Source organism: Talpa occidentalis, unplaced genomic scaffold, assembly GCF_014898055.3.
Source record: "Talpa occidentalis isolate TD23 unplaced genomic scaffold, MPIMG_talOcc4v2.1 talOcc4.8, whole genome shotgun sequence".
Taxonomy (NCBI): domain Eukaryota; kingdom Metazoa; phylum Chordata; class Mammalia; order Eulipotyphla; family Talpidae; genus Talpa; species Talpa occidentalis.
This window is the reverse complement of record NW_023605194.1, coordinates 118,801,086-118,825,034: the sequence shown is the minus strand read 5'-3', so window position 1 is coordinate 118,825,034 and position 23,949 is coordinate 118,801,086. Positions and strand designations below refer to the sequence as shown.

Genomic DNA, 23,949 nt, shown 5'->3' with positions numbered 1-23,949 from the left:
TTGACCAGCCGGGGATCAAACTCGTGCTACAGAGGCTGCGGACAGCTTCATAGGTTGCGTCTTAACCCTTCTAGATTTTGAAATGACTTGTCTCAAGTGTCATGAAAACTATAGGCTCACTAGTGCCTATTGGTTAACTGGATTTTTGTTGTTACTGTGCACGTAGAGCTAAACCTACTTCGTAATGTTGATGCTAATAACACGGAGAGCAGCACTGCTGTGAAGAATTCTAGTTTGCTGAGTGGATTCCGAGGAGGTTCTAGCTACAATCACGAGACAGAGACTATCTTTGCGTTACCACGGATGCAGCTTGACTTCAAATCCATCCACGTTCAAGAGCCACAGGAGCCTTCGCTACAGGGTGTGTAGAAACCAACCTTTGTGTCCAGTTTCAACTGCTTTTTCCCCAAGAGAGTCAGTTGATTGCTTTCCTAGTTAGATAACTTTTGACAAACAATTTAATCTATTTGTGCCTTTCTCCTCAATGAGATGGGAGCGGATAACAGAAGTTCCTTCATAGGGCTTTGTGGGGCGCAAATGGCATGCACTTTCCTCCTTGTTCTGTGACTCACACAGAAACTACTCAGCTCTCCGGCGCTGCAGTTAAGTGGGTTCAGTAGCGGGAAGAAAAAGGGACGTATCCCATGAAATCTTTCGCTCCAAGTAAGAGCACTTCCCCCTGCAGACGCCACCCAGAAGCCCAAGGTGGAGTGCAGCGTGGTGACGGAGTTCACTGACCACATCTGCGTCACCATGGACGCCGAGCTCATCATGTTCCTTCATGACTTGGTGTCTGCCTACCTGAAGGAGAAAGAGAAAGGTGGGTGTGCGTCGGGCCCCGCTGGAGGGTAGGGTCTGAGGACACACGAGGGGGTGTCGTCTCCCCCCACGATTCCCGAGGCCACGCGACTCCGCAGGCCTCCGTCCAACCGCACCTCTCACCAAACGGCATCTCGTGGTTCTGGGCCTTGTAAGAGACCCTGTAAGGCAAGGGAAGAAAACCCGAGGAAGCACTGCCAGGAACGACTACGTAGTAAAGGATGTGGCTTAGGAGCATAATGGCGAACAGTGAATTAGGTACATCCATAGAACGCAGATAGATTTTCTTTTTATAAATTCTTTACACCACAGCGGTGTTTTATCTCTTTGAGCTACATCGGTTAACTCGCTGAAAACTGCAAATTAAGAAACAGAGTGACCCCCCCCATATGTTGTGTCCTGCAACGGAAGGCAATACTCTGTAGCTGCTTAAATGATGAGTCTGTGCAAAATGCAATGATACGGACAGATCCCCAGTACACGGCCCCTTACTCCAGAAACATTCACTCATGATGTAAGACAACAGGTGCAACTGTCCTTACAAATTGCTTGTAATTTGTAATATATGTAATTTTTTCAGTTCATATTACAATAATGCTTAATTTTTTTCACAAAGAAAGAAATGTAGGACTTGTCTCCAGATATTTCAGAGTAGCCTCGTGGTGAGTGCTGGAAGCTGGTGCTGAAAGAGATGTGGCAGAGACTGACCGGCTTCCAATACTGTCCACTCCAGATGCACGCGCAGTCAGTAACGGTGGTAGGGGAAGCCTGGAAGGCCTTCAGTGGAATTTCCAAGGCAGCGCTGTATCAGCTTTCACACGCCACACCAGCCTATGCTAGTCACTGGCGACCCTCTTATTTCTCTCTAATGTGGAGAAAAGATTCTAGGGAAAAATCAGAATCCTGTTCTTATCTACTTAGCTAGGTAGGAAAGCCAGCTGGATTTCTCTCTCTCAGGTACTATGTGAAACTTCTGCCATGAATTGCATTTTTTTAAAAAAAGCAAGTCTTTTTTTAGAGCTATAAGTACAAAATGAAAAGCAATTAGTTTAGCCCCAAACAAGCATAAAATGCCCTGAAAAATCTTAATTCTGGTCTAGTCTCACATGCTATTAACGTGGTTCCAAATTGAGGTTGATTATAGCACCACAAGCACCACCAATAATGCACAAAAAGCTCTGTGGTCTCAGGAGTGACCGCGCCATCTCACGCCTGAGCTCCTTCCCAGTCCAGGCACAACCAGGGCTACATGCACATATTTGTAGCTTCAAAATTTGTGCCTAAGAGCAATGCTGTTTATTGAAGATCGCGTGGAAGCTGCCTTTGTCTCAGCTTTGATTTCGTACTTATTTTTAATGATTGCCAAAGACAGGCTTTCATTTTGAGTATTTACTGTAAAGAGTAAAAAGGTTAAGGTAGAATCAATATTCAATTATATGTAGACATTACCCTACTAAAATTATCACATTTCACATTTAAAGTATAAAATTTATCTCAGGAAAGCTGTGAAAAAGGAAAAGTCGGGCCTCCCCGGTGGCGCAGTGGTTGAGCGCTGGGTTGCGAAGCTGCCCACAGCCTCTGCGGCGCCGGTTCGATCCCCGGCTGCTCCCCGGCCACCAGAGGAGGGTCCCACATGGCGCGCAGACCTCTCCTGCCGCCCGCTGCTCCCCTCAGCAGTGTGCTTCGGTCCTTCAGCCTGTTCTGCTCCCCGCTCTGGCTCTGGTGAATTCTCTCACCCTCCCGCGCTTCTGACTGTACCCAGTGCATGTATAAACAAAACAAACAAACAAATATAATAAATAAATAAATAAAAACATGCCTCTATAAAAAAAAAATTAAAAATAAATAAAAAAAGAAAAAAAAAAGAAAAAAAAAGGAAAAGTCATCCACTTCCACTACAGCCCATTGAAAACCTACCGCCGTCCATTTCAGGGCCCCATGTCTGCAATCGAGTAAATTCAGTGTCCTTCACCATTAGTTTGAGGCAGACAGATATATGTAAAGCATGTGTTTATTCAAAAAAAAAAAAGATGTCATTTTGAGTTGTAAGAGAAAAAAATAGCTTTGGTACTGTCTTTTTCCAGGAAATACTGGTACTTATTTATGGTTGATAGTATTTTAGGAAATGCAGTTAAATGTGGCTTTGCCAGTTTGTAAATAAAATTCCTCTGTTCATACAGTAATTCTAAATATGTCTGTAAGGTACATATTTGCAATATTAATCTATCATTTCCATTACAGCCATTTTCCCACCACGGATTTTATCCATGCGACCAGGACAAAAAAGTCCTATTATTCTACATGACGACGGTTCCTCTGAGAAAGACAGGGAAGATGGGATCACCTACACCACTGTGGACTGGAGAGATTTTATGTGCAACACGTGGCATCTGGAACCCACACTCAGGTGAGGAGAAGCTGAACTTCACTTACATCCTATTGTACTATGAGAAAGAGGTAATGAAATTATAGAAAAGGCTAAATACGGCTTATCAAAACATGTCTAGAAGTTAGCCTTCTGTAATCTCAACAGCTTCTGACAGCTGTTCTCACTGCTCCCTTTGAAACTGCGTCTAGGGAAGTCACAAGAAGCACAAACGCTGAGCATAGCTCTGCCCTGACTAGCCATCCACTAAAGTTGCAGAACGACACCCCTCCCGCTGTCGCCAGGACTTATTTTCAGGTGTCTGAGTGGCTACAGTAACCTCTTTTGCTTGGTCTGGGAAAGTTCAGAAGTCGTGAGGCATCATTCAGGAGCCACGAGTTCTCACCTACATCAGGACTGGGTGAAGACCCGGCAGCATCCTAGTGCCCTCGGCCTGCCCGCCCTGACGGCTGCACGCTGCAGAGCCTGCTTCCTGTGCTGCAGTCGTCCTGTGCAGTCATGGGGGTTGCTGGGCAATCCTTGTCTGTCGTTCACACACAACGACATAACTAAGTCGTGAATAATATACGTATACAAGGTGAAAAGCTTCCCCCTGTTGATATAGTTAACATCTTTGAGAATAGATGTTAAGTATCTCAGATGGCTGAGCCTAAATAGACGATGGCCTAAAATCACTGACATTCACTGCTGTGCCTGGCTCAAGGATTTTACAGTCACACAGTGAGTTTCTGAACACTATCATACTGATTCTCGGAGTTGTAGATTAGGTTTTTTAAAGCACTTATTGTAATATTTTGCCTTGAACAGATCATGAAGGCTTGGTGTTGTTCTTTTTTTAAATATTTATTTTTGCATACAAGAACTGGGGTGTAGGCCAGAGGCGTGGGGGGCAAGAGGACTCACCAGAGACAGAGTGGGGAGCAGAACAGGCGGATCCACTGAAATCCACGGCTGAGGGGAGCAGCGGGGAGACAGGAGAGGTCTGCTGCGCCCTGTGGGTCTGCTCCCTGGCCGGGGAGCAAACTCAGGTCATGGCAGTGACCGCCTGAGACTGACCCCCAGGCCACAGGGGAGGCCCCAGCTTGGTGATGTTCTTGAACAACCTTTAGAACTGTGCTAGGGCACTGTACTCCTTAACAATTACTCATAATTATTTTAGATTAATTTCTTGGACTGGAAGAAAGATCGATCCAGTAGGTGTTGATTATATTCTTCAAAAACTGGGCTTCCACCATGCCAGGACTACTATTCCTAAATGGCTTCAGAGAGGCGTCATGGACCCACTGGACAAGGTTCTGTCAGTTCTCATAAAAAAGCTCGGTGCTGCACTACAGGATGAAAAGGAAAAGAAAGGAAGAGACAAAGAAGAACACTAAAAAGCGACTTGATCTGTGAACAAATTATGATTTTGTCCGTTAAGTTTTATTACACTAGTGTTTTTTCTTTGTACAGTAATTTTAAATATAACTTAATTCTGATTTTGTGGCCAGTACATTACAAAGTTTATAAGGCAACTCATTCGAGCCCCGCCATGAAGTATTGCATGATAACGTGCGCTTGTGAATGACTAGAGTGAACCCTATAAATCTGGTGGGTTTCTAACCGTATTATGTGCAATATGATTCCTGCATCTTTACAATATTTTCAGAATAACTGTGAATTTCCTGTTATTGGCCATAACTTTTAGGAAGAAATCCTGTTGATAATCATCTTTCGTTGCTTTTTTTTAAGTGTAGACTTGTATAAATACCTACCTGTACATAGTTTGAGTAATTGTAATTGTGATATGATTAAATATCACTGTTGTTTGTAATAAAGCCACAATAATTGGTTTCAGTCTATAGTTGAATTTTTCCTTCGACAGTTTATTTCTATAATGAACGGATGTTCACTTCACGTCGGTTGTTCACGGCGGCGGCTCCCGAGGCCCCTGAAACCATCACACCTTCCCTGGGCGCCCGCGCCGCGGACGTGTGTTCGGGCGTTAATTCCAGGGGCCGAAGAAACGCACAGCCGAGAGCACGCGAAGCTCAGCGGCGGCGCGGAGGCGGGCGGGGGCTGGTCCCGGCACCCGGGAATTCCCGTTCTCGGGCGTCTCCCGGCACCCCGGGCGGTCGGCACAGGCGCCCCTTTCCAGGCTCTCCGCCCCGCGAGGCCGGCGCGCCCGCCGGCCCTGCGGCCCGAGGAGAAGCCAGCCCGGGGCCGCGCGGCGGCGCGTGAGACTCGGCGCCGCAGCCGCCGTGGGTCTGCGGGGCCCGACTGCGAGAGGGAACCCGCGCGCCGCCCCCGCGCCCCCCGCGCCCCGGCCCTTCCCCTTGGGCTTCAGCTCCCCCGCCCAGGCCTCCCCCTGCCCGCCCGCGGCGCGCTTCTGGCAACACCTGGGCCCGGCTCCCCGTGGGCAAGGCCGGGTGCTGAGAACGTTCTGGAAGGGGCCGCTATTGTGACACTGACGGGCGGGCGCGACGTGCGAAGGCGCCCAGGCGGCCGGAAGACATTTGCGTGAGAAGCCGCGCGCGCCGCGCCCGCGCCCGCCTGGTCCTTAGGCCGCCGGCGCAGCCGCTCGCGGACGGCGCACACGCCCAAGTCCCACGGCCGCCGCGAGCGCGAGGCCGGCGCCCGGCCCGGAGGAGGAGGCCCCTGAGGTGAGAGGGGGGCGCCTGAGGTGAGGAGGGGGCGCCTGGGGTGAGGAGGCCCCTGAGGTGAGGAGGGGGTGCTCAGCGTTGAGGAGGCACCTGGGGTGCGGAGGAGGACCCCGAAGTGAGATGGGGCGCCTGGGGTGAGAAGGGGGTGCTTGGCGCTGAGGAGGCGCCTGAGGTGAGGAGGCGGTGCCTGGGGTGAGGAGCGGGCACCCAGCCCTGAGGTGGTGCCTGAGGTGAGTAGGCGCCTGGGGTGAGGAGAAGGCCCCTGAGGTGAGATGGGGGCGCCTGAGGTGAGGAGGCGCCTGGGGTGAGGAGGCGCCCGGGGTGAGGAGCGGGCACCCGGCCCTGGGGAGGCGCCTGAGGTGAGGAGGCGGTGCCTGGGGTGAGGAGGAGGTGCCTGAGGTGAGATGGGGGCGCCCGAAGTGAGGAGGCGCCTGGGGTGAGGAGCGGGCACCCGGCCCTGAGGTGGTGCCTGAGGTGAGGAGGCGCCTGAGGTGAGGAGGCGGTGCCTGGGGTGAGGAGGAGGTCCCTGAGGTGAGATGGGGGCGCCCGAAGTGAGGAGGCGCCTGGGGTGAGGAGCGGGCACCCGGCCCTGAGGTGGTGCCTGAGGTGAGGAGGCGCCTGGGGTGAGGAGGAGGCCCCTGAGGTGAGATGGGGGCGCCTGAGGTGAGGAGGCGCCTTGGGGTGAGGAGCGGGCACCCGGCCCTGGGGTGAGGAGGCGGTGCCTGGGGTGAGGAGCGGGCACCCGGCCCTGGGGAGGCGCCTGAGGTGAGGAAGAGGTGCCTGAGGTGAGATGGGGGCGCCCGAAGTGAGGAGGCGCCTGGGGGTGAGGAGCGGGCACCCGGCCCTGAGCGGGCGCCTGAAGCGACGGGCGCCCATCGCTGAGGCGACGCGCGCGCGGGGCGCCGATTGCGAGGCTCCGCGCAGGCGCGGGGCGGGGCTGCGAGCGTGGAGCCTGGCGATTGGCCGGCGCGGCGGCGGCGCTGGAGGCCGCGCGTGGGGCCCTCGCAGGCGGCGCGGCCAGCGGTCGAGGCAACGGCGGTGGCGGGGTGGCCGGAGCCCCGCCTGGCCGCCGGAGCCGGGGACGCCCGCGCTGGTGGGGGGCGGGCCCGGCGCGGGCTGCCTTCTCTCCCTGGAGGTGAGGCGGGCGCGGGGCGTGCGGGTGTCGGCCCCGGTGGGGTGGGGGCGCGGGGCCGGGGGCGGGTGTGGGGCGCGGGGCGTGCGGGTGTCGGGGCCCCGGGGTGGGGGTAGGGTGGGGGCGGGTGTGGGGCGCGGGGCGTGCGGGTGTCGGGCCCGGGGTGGGGGTAGGGTGGGGGCGCGGGGCGTGCGGGTGTCGGGCCGGGGTGGGGGCGGGTGTGGGGCGCGGGGCGTGCGGGTGTCGGGCCCGGGGTGGGGGTAGGTGGGGGCGCGGGGCGTGCGGGTGTCGGGCCCCGGGTGGGGGCGGGTGTGGGGGCGCGGGGCGTGCGGGTGTCGGGCCCCGGGGTGGGGGTAGGGTGGGGGCGCGGGGCGTGCGGGTGTCGGGCCCCGGGGTGGGGGTAGGGTGGGGGCGCGGGGCGTGCGGGTGTCGGGCCCGGGGTGGGGTAGGGTGGGGGCGCGGGCATGCGGGTGTCGGGCCCCGGGGTGGGGCGGTGTGGGGCGCGGGGCGTGCGGGTGTCGGGCCCGGGTGGGGGTAGGGTGGCGCGGGGCGTGCGGGTGTCGGGCCCCGGGGTGGGGGCGGGTGTGGGGCGCGGGGCGTGCGGGTGTCGGGCCGGGGTGGGGGTAGGGTGGGGGCGCGGGGCGTGCGGGTGTCGGGCCCCGGGGTGGGGCGGGTGTGGGGCGCGGGGCGTGCGGGTGTCGGGCCCCGGGGTGGGGGTAGGGTGGGGGCGCGGGGCGTGCGGGTGTCGGGCCCGGGGTGGGGGTAGGGTGGGGCGCGGGCGTGCGGGTGTCGGGCCCGGGGTGGGGGCGGGTGTGGGGCGCGGGGCGTGCGGGTGTCGGCCCCGGGGTGGGGGTAGGGTGTGGGGCGCGGGGCGTGCGGGTGTCGGGCCCGGGGTGGGGGTAGGGTGGGGGCGCGGGGCGTGCGGGTGTCGGGCCCCGGGGTGGGGGTAGGGTGGGGGCGCGGGGCGTGCGGGTGTCGGGCCCGGGGTGGGGGGGTGTGGGGCGCGGGGCGTGCGGGTGTCGGGCCGGGGTGGGGGTAGGGTGTGGGCGCGGGGCGTGCGGGTGTCGGGCCCGGGGTGGGGTAGGGTGGGGGCGCGGGGCGTGCGGGGTCGGGCCCCGGGGGGGCGGTGTGGGGCGCGGGGCGTGCGGGTGTCGGGCCCGGGGTGGGGGTAGGGTGGGGGCGCGGGGCGTGCGGGTGTCGGGCCCCGGGTGGGGTAGGGTGGGGCGGGTGTGGGCGCGGGCGTGCGGGTGTCGGGCCCCGGGGTGGGGGTAGGGTGGGGGCGCGGGGCGTGCGGTGTCGGGCCCCGGGGTGGGGGTAGGGTGGGGGCGCGGCGTGCGGGTGTCGGGCCCCGGGGTGGGGGTAGCGTGGGGGCGCGGGCGTGCGGGTGTCGGGCCCGGGGTGGGGTAGGGTGGGGGCGCGGGGCGTGCGGGTGTCGGGCCCGGGGTGGGGCGGTGGGGGCGCGGGGCGTGCGGGTGTCGGGCCCCGGGGTGGGGTAGGGGGGCGGGCGGGGCGGGTGTCGGGCCCGGGGTGGGGGCGGTGTGGGGCGCGGGGCGTGCGGGTGTCGGGCCCCGGGGTGGGGGTAGCGTGGGGGCGCGGGGGCGGGCCGGGCCCGCCTCCGGCCAACTCGCTGTGACCCGCAGGTGAGAAAATGTCCGGCAGCAACGACTGGTTCCCGAGCCCGCGGGCCCCAGCTTCGCCCAGATGCTGAAGAAGAACCTGCCCGAGCAGCCGCCTCCGCAGACGGCGGCCGCCCCCGCGGGCTTCCCCGCCGAGAGCCGCGGCCTGGCGGGCATGGCCTCCAAGCTCACGCCAGTGACGGGTGCGGCTGCCTGGCGGGGCGCCCCCGCCCGCGGCCCAGGGCGCCCCTCTGCCGGGCGGGCGGCGGGCGGAGGCGCGCCCCGAGGCGCTGGGCCGCCGCGTGCAGGCGAGGACGGGCCTCCCGGAGCCCCTGGAGTCCGGGAAACGTGGTGCGGGGCCGGGGGCAGGGGCGGTTCCCGTCCCAGGCGTGGTTCTTGCCCGCCCCGGCCTTGGGGCCGCTTCACCGCCAAAAGCCCTCGGCGTCGCCCAAATTCAGGGCCTGCGAGGGCGCCGCGTGACGCCGCTTCTTCCCGGGGGCGCCCCGTGGCCGCGCGCGCAGCCGCAGGTTGTGCGCATCTTTGTGCCACACCCTTGCTGGAAACTTGCGATGAGAGTGTATGACGATGTGTGTGAGAGGCGCTTGGCGGGGGGAGGGTTAAATGCGTTTGTTCTGCTCGTTTTTATTTTACCGAATTGACAACCATAAGCATTTATTTTTAGGTAATTTTCCAGAACCATTGCTTTCCAAAAGTCTTTCATCTATTTCAAATCCTGTCCTTCCTCCAAAAAAAATACCCAAGGAGTTTATAATGAAATACAAGCGTGGAGAGATAAATCCCGTGTCAGCATTGCACCAGTTTGCACAAATGCAGCGGGTCCAACTTGACCTTAAGGAAACAGTAACAACAGGCAGGTGCAACAATTGTCTGATGATAATAGTGCTGAAATGATTCCCTGTTACAAGTGGTGCTAAACTTTCTTCCACATACGTGAAATGTTGGGGCTACTAAACGCTACTAGTGTGTTTTGAGGCGTGTATTTCAGAAATTTAAATATTCAGACACTTTTTGAGCCTCTTGAAACAGCTCACAGTCGCTGAACTTTAAATTTCTCATGTGTGGCTAGTTGAACTGAAATTTCATCAGCCCCGTGCATTGCTTGGGGGTATAAATCTATTGTAAAATAAACTTGTGGGGATGTTAAATATTTGAACTGTTTATCAGAAGGGTTCTGTGATGACTGCTGAGCAAATTGATGGTCAAATCTGGTATCTGAAATTCAAGGACAAGTGGTGAAAGTAGTACTTAGATGATTGATGCTTTGTGTGTGGACTTGTCTGTGACTTTTCTCTCTTAAATGGCCCTTTGAGACCCACCTGAGGGCTGCCTGGGGAAGGCCAAGGGAGTTCCACAGATCAGAAAAGTCCAGAAAGCAGCTTCTGATTTTTTTGCCTTCTGATCGGTAGTTAGGAAGAACTTTAAGAAAGTGGATAAGAGGATCAGTGGTTTAAGAGTCATGAACAGACAAGAGAAATAATTAGTCTCTTTTTTTAAGTATATGCTCAGGCACAGTCAGCTTGTTTGGTTTCTTTAGTTTTCCTGGTGCTATTGCCATATGATCTCAAGGTTAGCATCTTTTCAAAAGAACTTTAAGTTTTTGAGATTATAGTAAAGATTATCATGATGAAGTCAAGTTTCTAATCTGTTCTAGATGAAATAACAGGCTCAGAAATAGGGTCTCACTGTGGAAAGTGGGGTTTCCAGGTCCTGTCACTCTAGGTTGCATCAGTCTGTGCGAGCAATACTGTGGGCTTCATTTCTGGGTAAGGGAAGAAAAAAAAAAACCATGTTCAGGACAAATAATCACTGACCTGAGTGGAAACTACTCAAAACCACACTCCATTGATTATTAATGATGTTTATCTTGCATGCTAGTTAATCTGGATGGGTTTGGTAGTGAGACCAGAGGGTTGGTATCTTTAACAAGCACTTCAGGTGGGTTAGATCTGCTCTAAAGTTTGAGATCCTGGGGGTATAAAGAGGGTGAAGCTCAATGTTCCACACTAATGCAAGGTACTTGTTAACAAATTAGATGTGTAATATCTCAAAGAATCATCTCAGCTACTTGTTGAATATATAAACTCTGGTTTGTAAATTTGGATTGGTGCCCAGGTGATAGTGAAGGAAGGAACTTGAGAAATGCCGTCTGCTCAAGTGGAACCACAAGTTGCTCGTAAAACCAAGCTCTAGCAGCTAATGTTATATGTGATGAGGAAACAGTGCTAATGACGTCCCTGCGGAGTGACTGTGTACCCAGCCATTGACAACCAGAGCGTCCAGGAGACCTACTGGAATCTGAATACCAACAAGCAAAGCTTGAAATGCAGTTTTTTGTCCTATAAATTTAGGAATTGATTCCAGTTCATTTCTCATTAGAGAAGCATGAAAATAAGTTAAAAGTAGTTGTGTAAAAGTAATTCCTTTAGGAATCTTGGGCAACTGGTCATTAAGTTAAATTCTTTACACTTTTTTAAAAAATTATTATTCCTGCCTCGGTTTTCTTGAACTCCCCTCCCCACCTGCCCTGAAGCAGTGACTTGCTCACCACGTTGCTTACCATGACTGTTGTGTGCCTGGGATATCTTCAAAGGGTTCCTTCTCTTATAAGACAATTGGGCCCTGCAAGGGTGGGAGCAGTGCAGCTTTGTTGGTATTGAAAGTTAGAAGGAGAGAGATATTACCAGACACTGCACTTTCTACCTCCCGTCACTCACTTGATAGATAACTTGCCTGCTTACCCTTGCCAGATAGTACTCGGGACGCTGTCATCCCATGTTCTTTAAAGCTGGCCTTGCTGCTTGCCCTGATCTGCAGCCACGCCAACTGCTGGATGGGTTTATCAGCACTAGTTCCGGGCCCACTGAGCTATTGCCCTGCATCTGCCCTGCAGAAAGACCGATAGGCCAAGACGGTTTTCGAGAAGTTTTGCACTGGGTGGTTTTCCCTTATAAGACATCAATTGCCAGATCATGCTGTGATGTATTGTAGCATTCATTCTGAGTTCTTTTTCAAGGTAATGTTATGGGACCATACTTTGCTTTTTGTGCCGTGGTGGATGGTATTCAATACAAGACTGGACTGGGACAAAATAAAAAGGAGTCTAGATCCAATGCAGCAAAGTTAGCTCTTGATGAGCTGCTACAGTTGGAGGAGCCTGAACCAAGGACCTCAGAAACATCAGGTAAATACCCTTTGATTATAAAGTATTAGTAAAGTGTATTCTTTTCCAGAAGGAATCACCTGGAAATTTTGTTATTGAAGAGCTACTTGACAACATTAGGAGAATGGAAGTAGCAGGATTTGCATAACTTCTTCCCTTGATGCTTTGATTGCTCAGGTACTTAGTGGTAAATATTTCAGCAATAAGAGATACAGTTGTGTTGCTGAACTGTCTGGTGACTTGTCAGATTGTGGTGACTTGCAATCCTGACCTGATTTTTCCGTAGCCTCCTGGTATTTGCACCTAATGCCGTATATTTATTACTTGGAGGTTTCTGATGCAGTTTTGTGATATTTGCCTGTGTTAAACTCAGTGAAGTTCGAATTATTTTGAGAAAATAATGGCCTAAAGTGTAGTAAAGCATGTCGGTTAATGAAAACTCCAGAATTAGATTGCTTGGATCAAAGGAACAGTGACACTGGACACACAAGTTAGTTGCCCTCTGAATCTCACTTAGGCTTTTGAAAAGGAGGGTGGGGCTCAGATGATTGCTGTAAGGGCTACTAGCAGTGCATGCAAGCCCTTCACCCACGTTGGAAAGGACACATAGGAGTCATCCTCTACAGCCATCAGCCTGAGGGCTACATTAGCACAGTACACAGTTGTTGTCAATAATTATTTGATGGTCGATTACATTTTGACTTAACTGGAAACAAAGCAACTTTTTTTTTTTAAAGATCTGTTTTTGCATGCAAGAACTGGGGTGTAGGCTAGTGGTGCAGGGGGTGAGAGGACTCACCAGAGACAGAGTGGGGAGCAGAACTGACGGATCCACTGAGATACACTGCTGAAGGGAGCAGTGGGGAGACAGGAAAGGTCTGCTGCACCCTGTGGGTAGCTCCCTGGCCGGGGATCCACCTCATTCTCTGGTGGCTGCCGATAGCTTGATGGTGCTGTCTTTAACCCCTGCATGTCCAGGGAGGCTCAAAACAAAGCAACTTTTAAAAACATTTAAATTTGACTAAAGCAATGACAGTAAATTCATTCTTTTAAAGTTCAGAGCAGCACTATTTTATTTCTTCTACTGGGCTTTTTGTTTTTGGTTTATTAATTTCAGTTTTTCTTTTGTAATATTCTCCTTTTTGTTCTTTCAGTTGAATTCTTCATATAGTAATGAAAAACGATTTATTCAGCTCGATCTCATAAGTCTCAGTGTGCTTTCTCATCGTTTTCAAGTAGCTTGTCATACTTCGGATTTAATAAGTATTTAGTGTTTCGTTCATTTTCCTGTTGTTTTCTGTTTGGTGGGGCCTGTCCCCACCCACCAAGCCCAATACCAGAGCTGCACCAAAGCCCTCTTGCAAGCTAGATGCCTGTGCAGGGTGTCAGAGACAGAGAAGGCCAGCAGGGGGCAGGACTTTCACCCCTACCCTGCGATAATGAGCCCCTCCAACCAGCCTGAGGGGGGATTTTAAAAAAATCATCAAAGAAGGTTACATTCTTTTTTTTTTTTTTTTTCTTTTTTTATAGAGGCATGTTTTATTTATTTACTTGTTTGTTCGTTTTTTCGTTTATACATGCACTGGGTACAGTCAGAAGTGCGGGAGGGTGAGAGAATTCACCAGAGCCAGAGCGGGGAGCAGAGCAGGCAGAAGGACCGAAGTACACTGCTGAGGGGAGCAGCGGGCGGCAGGAGAGGTCTGCGCACCATGTGGGACCCTCCTCTGGTGGCCGGGGAGCAGCCGGGAATCGAACCGACACTGCAGAGGCTGCGGGCAGCTTCGCAACCCAGCGCTCAACCGCTGCGCCACCGGGGAGGCCCAAGAAGGTTACATTCTTAACCTGTGGGCAATATACACTGTAGGCCATTGTTTTCTCAAATAATTCTACCACCACTGAATTTAACATAGGCACTGTGTCTGTCTTGGGCTGAGATATGGTGGTGATGGTAAATGTCTTGTAAGTGCTGGTGCTAGAAACTTCTTTTTGTTCTTTTTAGTAAAACACTTTTTTTTCTGAAGAGGTAACTCAGATGTCCCATTTTTATTCAAAATCTAAGCTCAAAAATTGGACTACAGAAGTGAAACTTGAATATCAACGCCCTTCACCAAATTCTTTGCTCTCAAATTCATTGTCATTTCTCAGGATTTTTTAGTAAAATACTTTGACTTGTTTTGTACATGTTATTTGACCTATAAATGCAATGATTTATTTTTTTATGGATAGCTTTTTAATTCAATATGAAATTACCCCTTATGTTTATATATATTTATGCATCATATGATTTGCATTTTTACTGTTATTAATGGCTATTAATGGTATTAAAGTTCAGTTTGTCTATTTTTTCTTTTGTTGTCTATACTTTTGGAGTCTTCTCCAATAAATCATGACCAGACCCAGGGTCAGGAAGCTCCCGAGTGTTTTCTTCTGCGTTTGCGAGGTCTAGCACTGATGTTTGGGTCTTTGATCCACAGCCCGTTCGTTTTGTACTTACTGTTTGGTGAGGCCCCCATTTTGTCTTCTTGCCTGTGGATATGCAGTTTTTCCAGCCTCCTTTGTTACGTTGCCCACTGCGTGGTGTGGTACCTTGTCAAGAATCATTTGACCATAACACGGATTTAATTATGGGTGCTCTGGTCTGTGTGCCTGTATTTATGTTATTACCACAGTGCGTTGGTTATTGTCACTTGTATTAAGTTTTGAAATAAACGCATGTATTCTTCAACTCTGTTCTTCCTTTTCAATGTTATTTTGCCTCTTTGTACGTGGTGTTTTAAAAGTTGAGACCAACTTGTACAGTCACTTTATTTTAATTATTTGTAAGCTGGATTTAATATCTTTAGTATTTTTCATTCCACTTGAGCCCTACTCACGCGAGTAAAGGGAAAAAACCATCTTTGAGTTTTTGAAGTTGTGCTTATCGAAAGGCCAGCTGGTATGACTGGTTGGCATTGTTGACTGTGTGCCCCCCAGGATGGCGTTGTCAGGCTTGCCTTGCTAGCTGCTGTGTGTTGAACCATTTCTCATCTTAATTCAAAATTGAGTCCTGGCCAGCAGCTCTCGCTTTCTCCGTGAGTGAGACTCAAGACATGTGCTGACTCTGCTCCTGGAGCCTCTTCAGTCCCGCTGTCCTTGCCTTTTTTGTCCTTCGGTTTATTGTCCTGCTCTTGTTTGTTTCAGATTCTCTAAGTTGGGAACCAAACTGGAAGAGCCACTTGCAAAAAATGGAATTGAAAAGCTTTGAAAACTTTGTGGTATTTCCCTAGAAAAACTGTCTGGTGAAATAACATTAAAATTGATACTTTTGTTAGGATGTTAATTTAAAATGTTTTGGACAGTATTACTGTTCATAGGAAATTGCTCATAAAGCATTTGAAACAGGGTTCCATTGTAGCTGCTTTTCACAATGTTGCATGTATTTTAAAGTATGATAGTAGTAACATGAGGTCATTTTTTGGGGGGGCCGACCTGAATGGCTATTTGGTGGCCTAGAGCTGGCAGAAGTATACAGGAAAAGACCACGCTTCTCTGGTTGCTCACTGCAGAGAGGGAGCCTGCTCTTGGGGGCACTGACCTTTCCTATGTCTTGCTTCTTTCCAGGCCCCCCTCCTATCCCTGCAGAGCCTGTTGTCTCCCCGGAACCAGCTTATGTCTCCAAAGTGCATTATGGTATGAAAGTCCTTTTTGTTCTTTTTTTAAGAAAAGCAAACCCATTAAAAAGTGTAGCAATGTAATTAAAACGTGCAGGTATGAAAATAGGCATTAGAATTTATCATTTAAAACTGTCACACTGGTACAAAATGGGGAGTTTCTCTTCATTCTCTGAAAGAAAGATGAGGAGTGGGGAGGAAAGCTGAGAGAAGTGACTCATTTCTGATGAACCAAAGGAGATGGTTGACGAGTTGCCCATGACTGCTCTTGTGAGACTACTGTGACCGCGAGTCTGACCCCACAGTGCACCGCTCAGGGCGGCGCGTTCCCTGTGCTGCCCTTGAGGGGGCGGTGGCGGCACTGAGGTCTGCTCCCCAGTGGGGCCCAAGACCAAGCAAAAGTCAGTTCCATCGGTGGGGTTTGTTATTCACAGTGATTCACGTTCGCAGATTTTCTCAAAATGTCCAAGAAACCCGTAGTAGTAGTTACATTTAGAGAGGAGACTTCTGAATGTGTATTGCTGGCTGTCTCAGTTAAAAAAAAAGTTAACTTTAAAAAATGTTAAATGAACAGTCCTTTTCCTGTGTCATGAGTTTCTGATGATAATGTAGGGCTGAGTTGTTGAGTACCTCTTTTCCATATTTTACTACCTAAGAATCAAAAAGCAGTTTGTACACCTTAAGTGAAAATTAAGCTAACATTCAATTATAATGTGCACCTCCACGTTGTATGCTTGTGGTTAGATGAAAGAATAGACCCAGTAGTTAATTCTTTTTCCCCTCAGCACTTCATTTTGTGGTTAGCGTTGTGATTGTTCTTTTGCTCTTTGATGATGACTTTATCTGTTTCTGCCAAGAAGAGAGCATTCACAGTATTAACATAGAAAAATTCAGTGTTAACAAATATAAACAGGAACATGTACGAGGGCTAGCTAAAATGAATTTAACACAGTTAGCAGAGTATGCTTTTAACCTCTTTTCTCCCATTTCACCCAACCCCTTGTCCCCACCTTTGGTGAGCACCAATCTGTTGAACGTGTCCATGAGCTCAGATTTTTGGTTTGTTTATGGGTGGAGGGGTGTTGTTTGGTGGGTTTTTTTAGATTCCACATATATGTGAGATCATGTGGCATTTGTCTTTTGCTGCCTGACTTAGCATAATGCCCTCAAGGTCCATCCATGTCGCAAATGACAGGATTTTCTTGCAGAATAATATTCCATTGTGTAGGTATGCCACATCTCTGTCCACTCATCCGTGGAGGGACATTTAAGTTCCAGCACTTGATGCTTGTAAACGGTGCTGCCATGAACATGGGGCTGCAGCTATCTTTTAAAGTTAGTGGTTTTTTGTTTTTTTTTTTTTTGATAAGTACCTGAAATAGAATTGCAGAATCATATGGAAGTTCTATTTTTAATATTTTGAGGAAATTGCCTATTTTTCCCATACTGTCTGCAGCAGAAAGGAGCATGTTTTGTCTGTCACAGAGCTTGGGGAGACTGCTGCTGGCCTTCAGTGAGCTCTAGCTGTATGGTCTGTGCAGACTGCCCTGTAACAGAGCTGTTTCATGTACTCAATTGCACATTATGAGACCTCTTATTGTAAGAAGGCAGCTTGTTCTGTTAAAATTGAATGCCTTAAAATCTCAATCAAGACACAAATGATAACTTTTCCTAGATACCTATGAATTCTTAGCTCATCTAATTGTAATGTCATAATCGGAATCATAGTCGCACTGTGGAAAAAGCATCATGCTCTTCAAATTAATAGTGTGTTTTTTTTCCTAGAAGGGAGACACATTCAGTATGCAAAGATTTCGCTGATTGTTAAAGAAACATTTAATCAACTAATTTTTAATAATTCAGAATATCTAAAATGTAGTAATTCATTGGCTGCTTTTATAATTGAGAGAGGTAAGTCCAAACTTTTGGCTTGTATTGCTTTGTAGAAGGATCCCTAAATACCTAATGGCCTGAACGTATTTCGGTAGTACCTTCACTGTCTTTGCTCCTGTTGACAGAGGTGCTGCATTGGTCTGAAGTGGGCTTTCCCAGTGGGTGTAGGTCATAGCGTTCTAAGGTTCTCCGAGGTGGGGATCGTTACTGAGCGGGAGCCAGCAGAGCCCCGCAGCATGGTGAGGGGCTTGTGGGCCAATGCCAGCCCCGCACCCCGCCCCGCCGTGATGTGGAGAAGGGCGCCGCAAAGCTGACGCGTTTCCCAGCAGGACAGGATGTAAGGTGCAGAGTCATCTTTATTCTTCTGGATGTGCGATGATTGCAGCTACATTGTACCTTTTATTTACCTGCTAGTGGTCTGGCTTGATCATTAATGAAAATGTTTCCATTTTTTATTGATCCCTGGATAAGATACATTGATTTCTGAGTAGATGATACAGCAGCAGTTTGAGATTTGCTTCTTAAGGAGTTTTTATGAGCTGGTTGAAAGTCTCTGATGATGACAATTGGAAATTGTTTGAAAGAGAAAGAGGCATGAGAGCTCCTGGATCAGTGAACAGACGGGGTTAAATCTCTGGGGATGGGCGGGAGGTCAGCTGAAACTTGAAGGGTGGTAGGAGTTGGCATTCTTAGAGAAGGGTGTGGAGGAAGAGTGTGGGAGTGAGACAGCTGCTAGGCCTCGAGATGGGCGTGACCGCTGCTGGCCTTTGGGGTGCATGGGGCAGCACAGGGGGGCCGGGCCCGGGCGGCACCAGGTTAGGGAGGGGCTTAAAAGCCCACCGAGAGCTGTATTTGGTGAGACGGGTGGTGGCGCGAGGGCCTCAGCAGAGGTCATGGCAGTCGCTGCCGGGGCTCCAGCATCAGAGCCAGCGCCCTGCTGGGGCGGGGCAGGGTTGTCGCGGTATCTCTGCTTCAGTTTTCCTGTTTCCAGGAATGGAAATAGTGGCCGCCACTGCTGGAGTTGTTAGAGTTGATGATGATGATAGAAATGAAATCTTTAGCACAGTACTTGGCATTTGGGTAAAAACTATAAAGTTCCATTTGTGATGAATAAGAGGAATTGATGGGCCATAAGTGACCACAACCAACTTCTTTAAGAAGAGATGAGAGGACTGAACCTGACTTAAGAGTTACGGCTTAGGCACTTGTGGCGGTGCGCCGACCTCCGCGTGGCAAGAGGCATGACTGGGAAGAGAGGAAATAGATTTTCAAGAAGTGCGATGGGATGGAGGTCACAGCGAATGAAACAGGATGAATAAAAAACAATGTTTTACGTTTATGAGGATGAACCCTCCACACGTAGGCTGACTGGATGCCCAGTGCAGTTGTGTGGAGCAAGCAAGCAGGGGTTCAGAAATGTGAACAGGGGGTTGTGTGGAGCCCGGCGCCGAGCCTGGAGCGCCTGCCCCACACGGCCACCTGCAGTCACAGTGCTCGCTTCCCCTGATGGTCCTGTGCTCCTCCCCTCGTCCTCAGCAGTAGGGCTGGTACCCCGCAAGCTCCCCGAGGGAGCAGCTGTGCACCATCTGGACGCACAGAGCCAGGCCACATGGGCTTGGCCACACGCAGCAGAGCATGGCTGCAGGAGAAAGCAGAAGGCTCTTGTTGCCTTAAAAAAAGTTTCTTAGAGGGCCTCCCCGGGGGCGCAGCGGTTGAGCGCTGGGTTGCGAAACTGCCCGTGGCCTCTGCGGTGCCGGTTCAATCCCCGGCTGCTCCCCGGCCACCGGAGGAGGGTCCCGCATGGCGCGCAGACCTCTCCTGCCGCCCGCTGCTCCCCTCAGCAGTGTACTTCGGTCCTTCTGCCTGCTCTGCTCCCCGCTCTGGCTCTGGTGAATCCTCTCACCCTCCCGCGCTTCTGACTGTACCCAGTGCTTGTATAAACAAACAAATAAATAAATAAATAAATAAATAAATAAATAAATAAATAAAACATGCCTCTATAAAAAAAATATATATATATAAAAATAAAACAAAAAGTTTCTTAGAGCAGGGAAACTGCAGTTTGCTTTGTTGAGAGTTTAAGTGGATTCAGAACAATTGCAGGGTTGTGTGTGATCTGTTTCAAACAAAGTCTCGGCCAGCTAGATGATCCAGGGTAGAGGCAGCGCAGCCGAGGCCACGGCAGCACCGCGCTGCGGCAGAGCAGGGGGCGTGGAACTGAGGGCTCCCTGGTGCGTGTCTAACATCTGCGTCTTGGAAGACGCTCCATCTCTCATCTGGGATGGCTCCTCCTCTTTTTGGTCACTGTATTTTACTCTGAAGTGTAGAGTGAAAGTGGGGGTCGGGCTGACATTCCACCCCCTTCCTTCCAGCTGGACAGCACGAGGTGGTGGCGGTGGGCACCGGCGAGTACAACTACAGCCAGTGCATCAGGCCCAACGGCCGCGTGCTGCATGACACGCATGCCGTTGTCACCGCCAGGAGGTCCCTGCTGAGGTAGGCCTTGGGGACCTGTCAGGGCCCACAGCTGGCGTGGAGGGAGACGGTGCCCCTCGAGAGACATCAGGTCAAGTCGATTGCTCCGTCAAACCATAATAATTTATTTTAGGTACTTCTATCGGCAGCTTCTGCTCTTCTACAGTAAAAATCCTGCTATGATGGAAAAGTCAATATTTTGTACCGAACCAGGTTCTGACCTACTCACTCTCAAGCAGAATATCAACATTTACCTCTACATGAACCAGCTGCCTAAAGGATCAGCCCAGATAAAATCACAGCTGTGAGTATGGTGGAGCTTGTTTTTTTTAAAGTGGCTAGAACACTCGCATCGTACTTCTGACTCCCTGTGGCAGTCCAAACCCATGTGCCCCTCCTGTCTTGAGGCTGCAGCGCCACCCCCCCACCCCCTCATTCGGTCTGATCCGAGACCACTGTTCACACTGAGGCACTCAGTTGGCACTGTCCCCTGTGCTTTTGAAAATCTCAGTTCTGGCTTTAAGACCTTTGTGAACTTCAGGAAAATAAGGACTTAGACTGTTCAAACGCTAAGGACTTAGACTGTTCAAACTCTAACACGGGGGCGAGCAACATGGTTTGCTTTTCAGGTCACTCTTTGGCCAAAACACTACCCTGATAACTGAACATCAGTCATCTTGAAATTTAACGAGACAGTCAAGCACAAGGAAGAAAAAAACTCAGTCCAGGTCTCACCGTTAGAGAGAAAACCCTGGTTAGGATTTTGTTGAAATAATCTCCTAAAATAAGAGCAGTGAGTGTCCCTGGAGATAAACTTTAAGAAAATTAATTTGAGATTTTATCATTTTAACATACTTTGTTTGGACTGACTCTTGAATGAAATTTTTTTTCATTCCCTGCTTTCGTAGTTTAAAAATTTCCTAGAGAGCAACAGATGGTGGTGGGCACAAAGTAGTCTTTCCCTTGTTCATGAGGCCCAGGGGTAACAATAACATAAAGTTTGTCTCTGCCGGACACTCTCCAGGGGGAGGATTTCTGTCTGGCGTTAGTTTTCTGGGCCAAGTCCCTGTGCACGCCTCCCTTGCCTGGCCTGTCCCCTCTGGTGCTGGACTGAAAGCACATGGGCAAGGTCGTGTGTGAGAAAAATGCTTAACTGTAGATTCTTTGTCAGCATTGTTGAAGTGGGGCTTTCTCTCTCTCTAGGCGTCTCAATCCACATTCCATATCCGCATTTGAAGCCAACGAAGAACTGAGTCTTCACGTGGCCGTCGAAGGCAAAATCTACCTGACCGTCTACTGCCCTGCTGACGTTGTGAACCGGGTCAGCAGCATGTCGTCCAGTGACAAGCTAACGCGGTGGGAGGTGCTGGGGGTGCAGGGCGCCCTGCTGAGCCACTTCATCCAGCCCGTGTACATCAACAGCATCCTCGTGGGTGAGTGGCCCGGCCCTCGGCGCCCAGCGTCGCGTGTCCGGCGGGGTGCAGGGCAGAAGCACAAGCCCACCTTTTTGTTGCGCTTCTTCCCTTTTGGGGTGACTTGTCTCAAACTCAGGTCTTGTGGCATCTTACTGGAAAGCCAAGAGTTAGCATTTTTAGTTAGCCAATTAGATGTGTTTTCTCTTACATACTTTTGTTGCACAATATTTGATTGTCCCCCACATGGTTTTGAAGGGGATGCTGCTTTGAACTTCCCAGGTTTAAAAACTCCTACTCGGTTATCACTGAAATGAGAAAACTGTCAAACGCCCGCTTGGTCCCCTCACGCCCTCGCAGTTAGGGCCTGGCCCTTTGGCTCCACCGGGCAAGTCAGAAGCAGCGCAGGCGAGTGGGGGTGTCCCAGGCACCATATTCCTATCGGGGTGGTTCTCCGGACGTCATCGCACTGGGAAACAACTTTGGGGCTCGCTTATGTAGCTGGTTTAGTCTGACTGCCTGTGTGGGCACCGTCGTCGTGGGTTTCTCCTCTGCCTGCTGTGCAGATTGGGTAACAGCTGTGTGCCAGCTTCGCATCCCCTGGGCGCTGTTCTTGGTCCAGCTTTCTAGTTTTTAGGGGTGGTTCTGTACATCTTCGTTCTTTGGGAATTTCTTTATACATAGTGTTTCAAGTCCATGTGTATATAAAATTACAGTTTTTATTGGTTTGTCGGCATTGTTGAAGTGGAGGCATTGTTGTAGAGGAAAATGGCTATCACTGCTTTCTAATATTAAATTTGTTTTCATCGTATGTGAAATACGTTACTTGATTCACAATTCAAAAGGTTCAAAGGCATATTTAGTAGAAAGGCTCCCCCATCCTCGCACCGCGCTAGGTTCCATCTCACTGCGGTGGCAGCCTCTCTCACTCTTTGCTGTCTGTGGAGAAGCCTGGCGCCCTCCATACACAGCGTCTGGGCTGTGAGCTGTGGGCACCTTCAGGGTGCTTGCCATCATCGACGTGCTTGTGGCCTCTGCCCTCTGCTGCGTGATGTCTTTCAGCCTGTGCAGATTTGCTCTCGTCCTCGGCTCGCCTCCCGGCTCTAGGCCAGGCCTTCTTGAAGAAGGCCAGTGAGGACTCCGTGATGCAAATGCGCTCCGTAGTCCACAGCTTTGGTGCGGGGCTTGCTCTGGCTTCTGTGGGCAAGAGACTGTGGGATGCCGTTTGTGCGATCTAAGTCCTCACAGTATTTAGTTTCTTGAAAAAGGTGGATAGTGTTTCTCTTTAAATTATTTAGTATTTCATTAATGGTTTGGGACAAGTTGTGTTAGCGGTCATCTGGCACCTGGCAGTGGGGCACGCCAGGTAGCAGTGGAAGAACACGAGGCTTCGTGCAGCCGCTCGGCGCGCTCCCGTGGCCCATCCGCGGCAGACTCTGGCTCTGTCTGTGGCAGACGAGTGACTCAGGTGCACCTCAGTCATCTGGGAAATGCAGGTTTTGGAGGAAATGGTGATCACTACTGGTCTGGGGGGGGGCGGGGGTTGAGACTCAGGGCTCTGCATTTTGCAGAGCACCACCAGGTGACTCTGGTACAAATGGTGTGAGTGACTCACTTTGAAAGATGCTCATTTAAACACCCACTGAAAAGGACTGATGTGTGCAGCCGGCAGAATCTGAGTCCACTGGATGTTCCCAGTCAGCGAGCACCGGTCTCACTGCAACACTCTATGCCAGGCCTGGCCGGGGATCCCCGAGCCCCACGTGAAAGCATCCAGGAATGAGGAGTGGGGGAGAGAGGCCACCAGTTCCAGTACCTATGAGTAGGGCTCAACGGTCAGAAATTCTGGTTTAGAATTGAAATTTGCTTCCCTTTAATTCTGTACTAAGTGACGGTATGGCTGAAGTCTAATCCTTATCATGGCCTTGTTCGCTTTTCTCTAAGGCTTACAAAATCTTCCGCAATTCTTTATTTTGATTCTTAAAATGCTAATTTAATGCATCAGTTACAAATAGAGTGCTGATATTTTAAGGCTTCATTTAACTTTTCCAAAAGTTTGTAGACACAAACTTTATGCTGTAGGTGATCATTTTATGATCGTATTTTTCTTTTTGAAGAAAAGTGTCTATGAACTGCTTTTGCAGAGCTGTTTACTGTTTGAATAGAAAACAATCCAGAGTTGCCTGGAAGACAGTGCACTTTGCTTAGATAGTTACAAACAGCTGGAGTTAAGGTATAGACTTTGAGCTTGGGAAGGTGTGTCTGCAGACGTGGCGTCCTGTTAAAGAGACGATGCAGGTGTGACGCATGCTATTGGGCTGTAGACAGCCAAGGGTCGGTCCCTCGAGTGAGGAATCTGAGCGTCATTCCAGCCCCGTCTGCCCCTCGGCAATACCTCTCCCTCTGCCCTGGTCTGCTTTGTGCTCTGAGGGCTTCAGTTTCACGAGTAAGTGCTCTGAGTGGAAATTTTTAGTTTCTGAAAATTCTTTTCATTTTCTACTAGGTAAACTCTGCTGCCTGGAATGTTTGAAGATAATTTTATCCTTTTATTTTTTTTAATACAAGCACTGGGTACAGTCAGAAGTGCGGCAGGGTGAGAGAATTCACCAGAGCCAGAGCGGGAAGCAGAACAGGCAGACTGACAAAATACACTGCTGAGGGGAGCAGCGGGCGGCAGGAGAGGTCTGCGCGCCATGTGGGACCCTCGCCGGCAGCTGGGGATCGAACCGGTGCTGCAGAGGCC

General features: G+C 51.0%; 2 protein-coding genes across 11 annotated transcripts in view; both read left to right on the top strand.

The window, feature by feature from the left end:
- BLTP1 (bridge-like lipid transfer protein family member 1) overlaps positions 1-5,060 on the top strand; it is a 98,125-nt gene extending 93,065 nt beyond the window's left edge. For all 10 annotated transcript variants that reach the window (XM_054690380.1, XM_054690379.1, XM_054690381.1 and 7 more), the window contains 4 exons: positions 167-361; positions 686-820; positions 3,061-3,226; positions 4,365-5,060. In XM_054690380.1, the coding sequence (XP_054546355.1) occupies positions 167-361; positions 686-820; positions 3,061-3,226; positions 4,365-4,581 (713 nt within the window). In that variant the 3' untranslated portion in view covers positions 4,582-5,060. The remainder of the gene's footprint in view (positions 1-166; positions 362-685; positions 821-3,060; positions 3,227-4,364) is intronic.
- Positions 5,061-6,474: 1,414 nt separating this feature from the next.
- The window catches only part of ADAD1 (adenosine deaminase domain containing 1), a 29,488-nt gene continuing 12,013 nt past the window's right edge, over positions 6,475-23,949 (top strand). The window contains 10 exon segments of the mRNA XM_037496140.2: positions 6,475-6,490; positions 8,620-8,661; positions 8,664-8,798; positions 9,278-9,466; positions 11,630-11,797; positions 15,377-15,445; positions 17,212-17,337; positions 19,692-19,815; positions 19,928-20,098; positions 20,998-21,227. Coding sequence (XP_037352037.1) covers positions 8,628-8,661; positions 8,664-8,798; positions 9,278-9,466; positions 11,630-11,797; positions 15,377-15,445; positions 17,212-17,337; positions 19,692-19,815; positions 19,928-20,098; positions 20,998-21,227 — 1,246 coding nt within the window. The 5' untranslated portion in view covers positions 6,475-6,490; positions 8,620-8,627.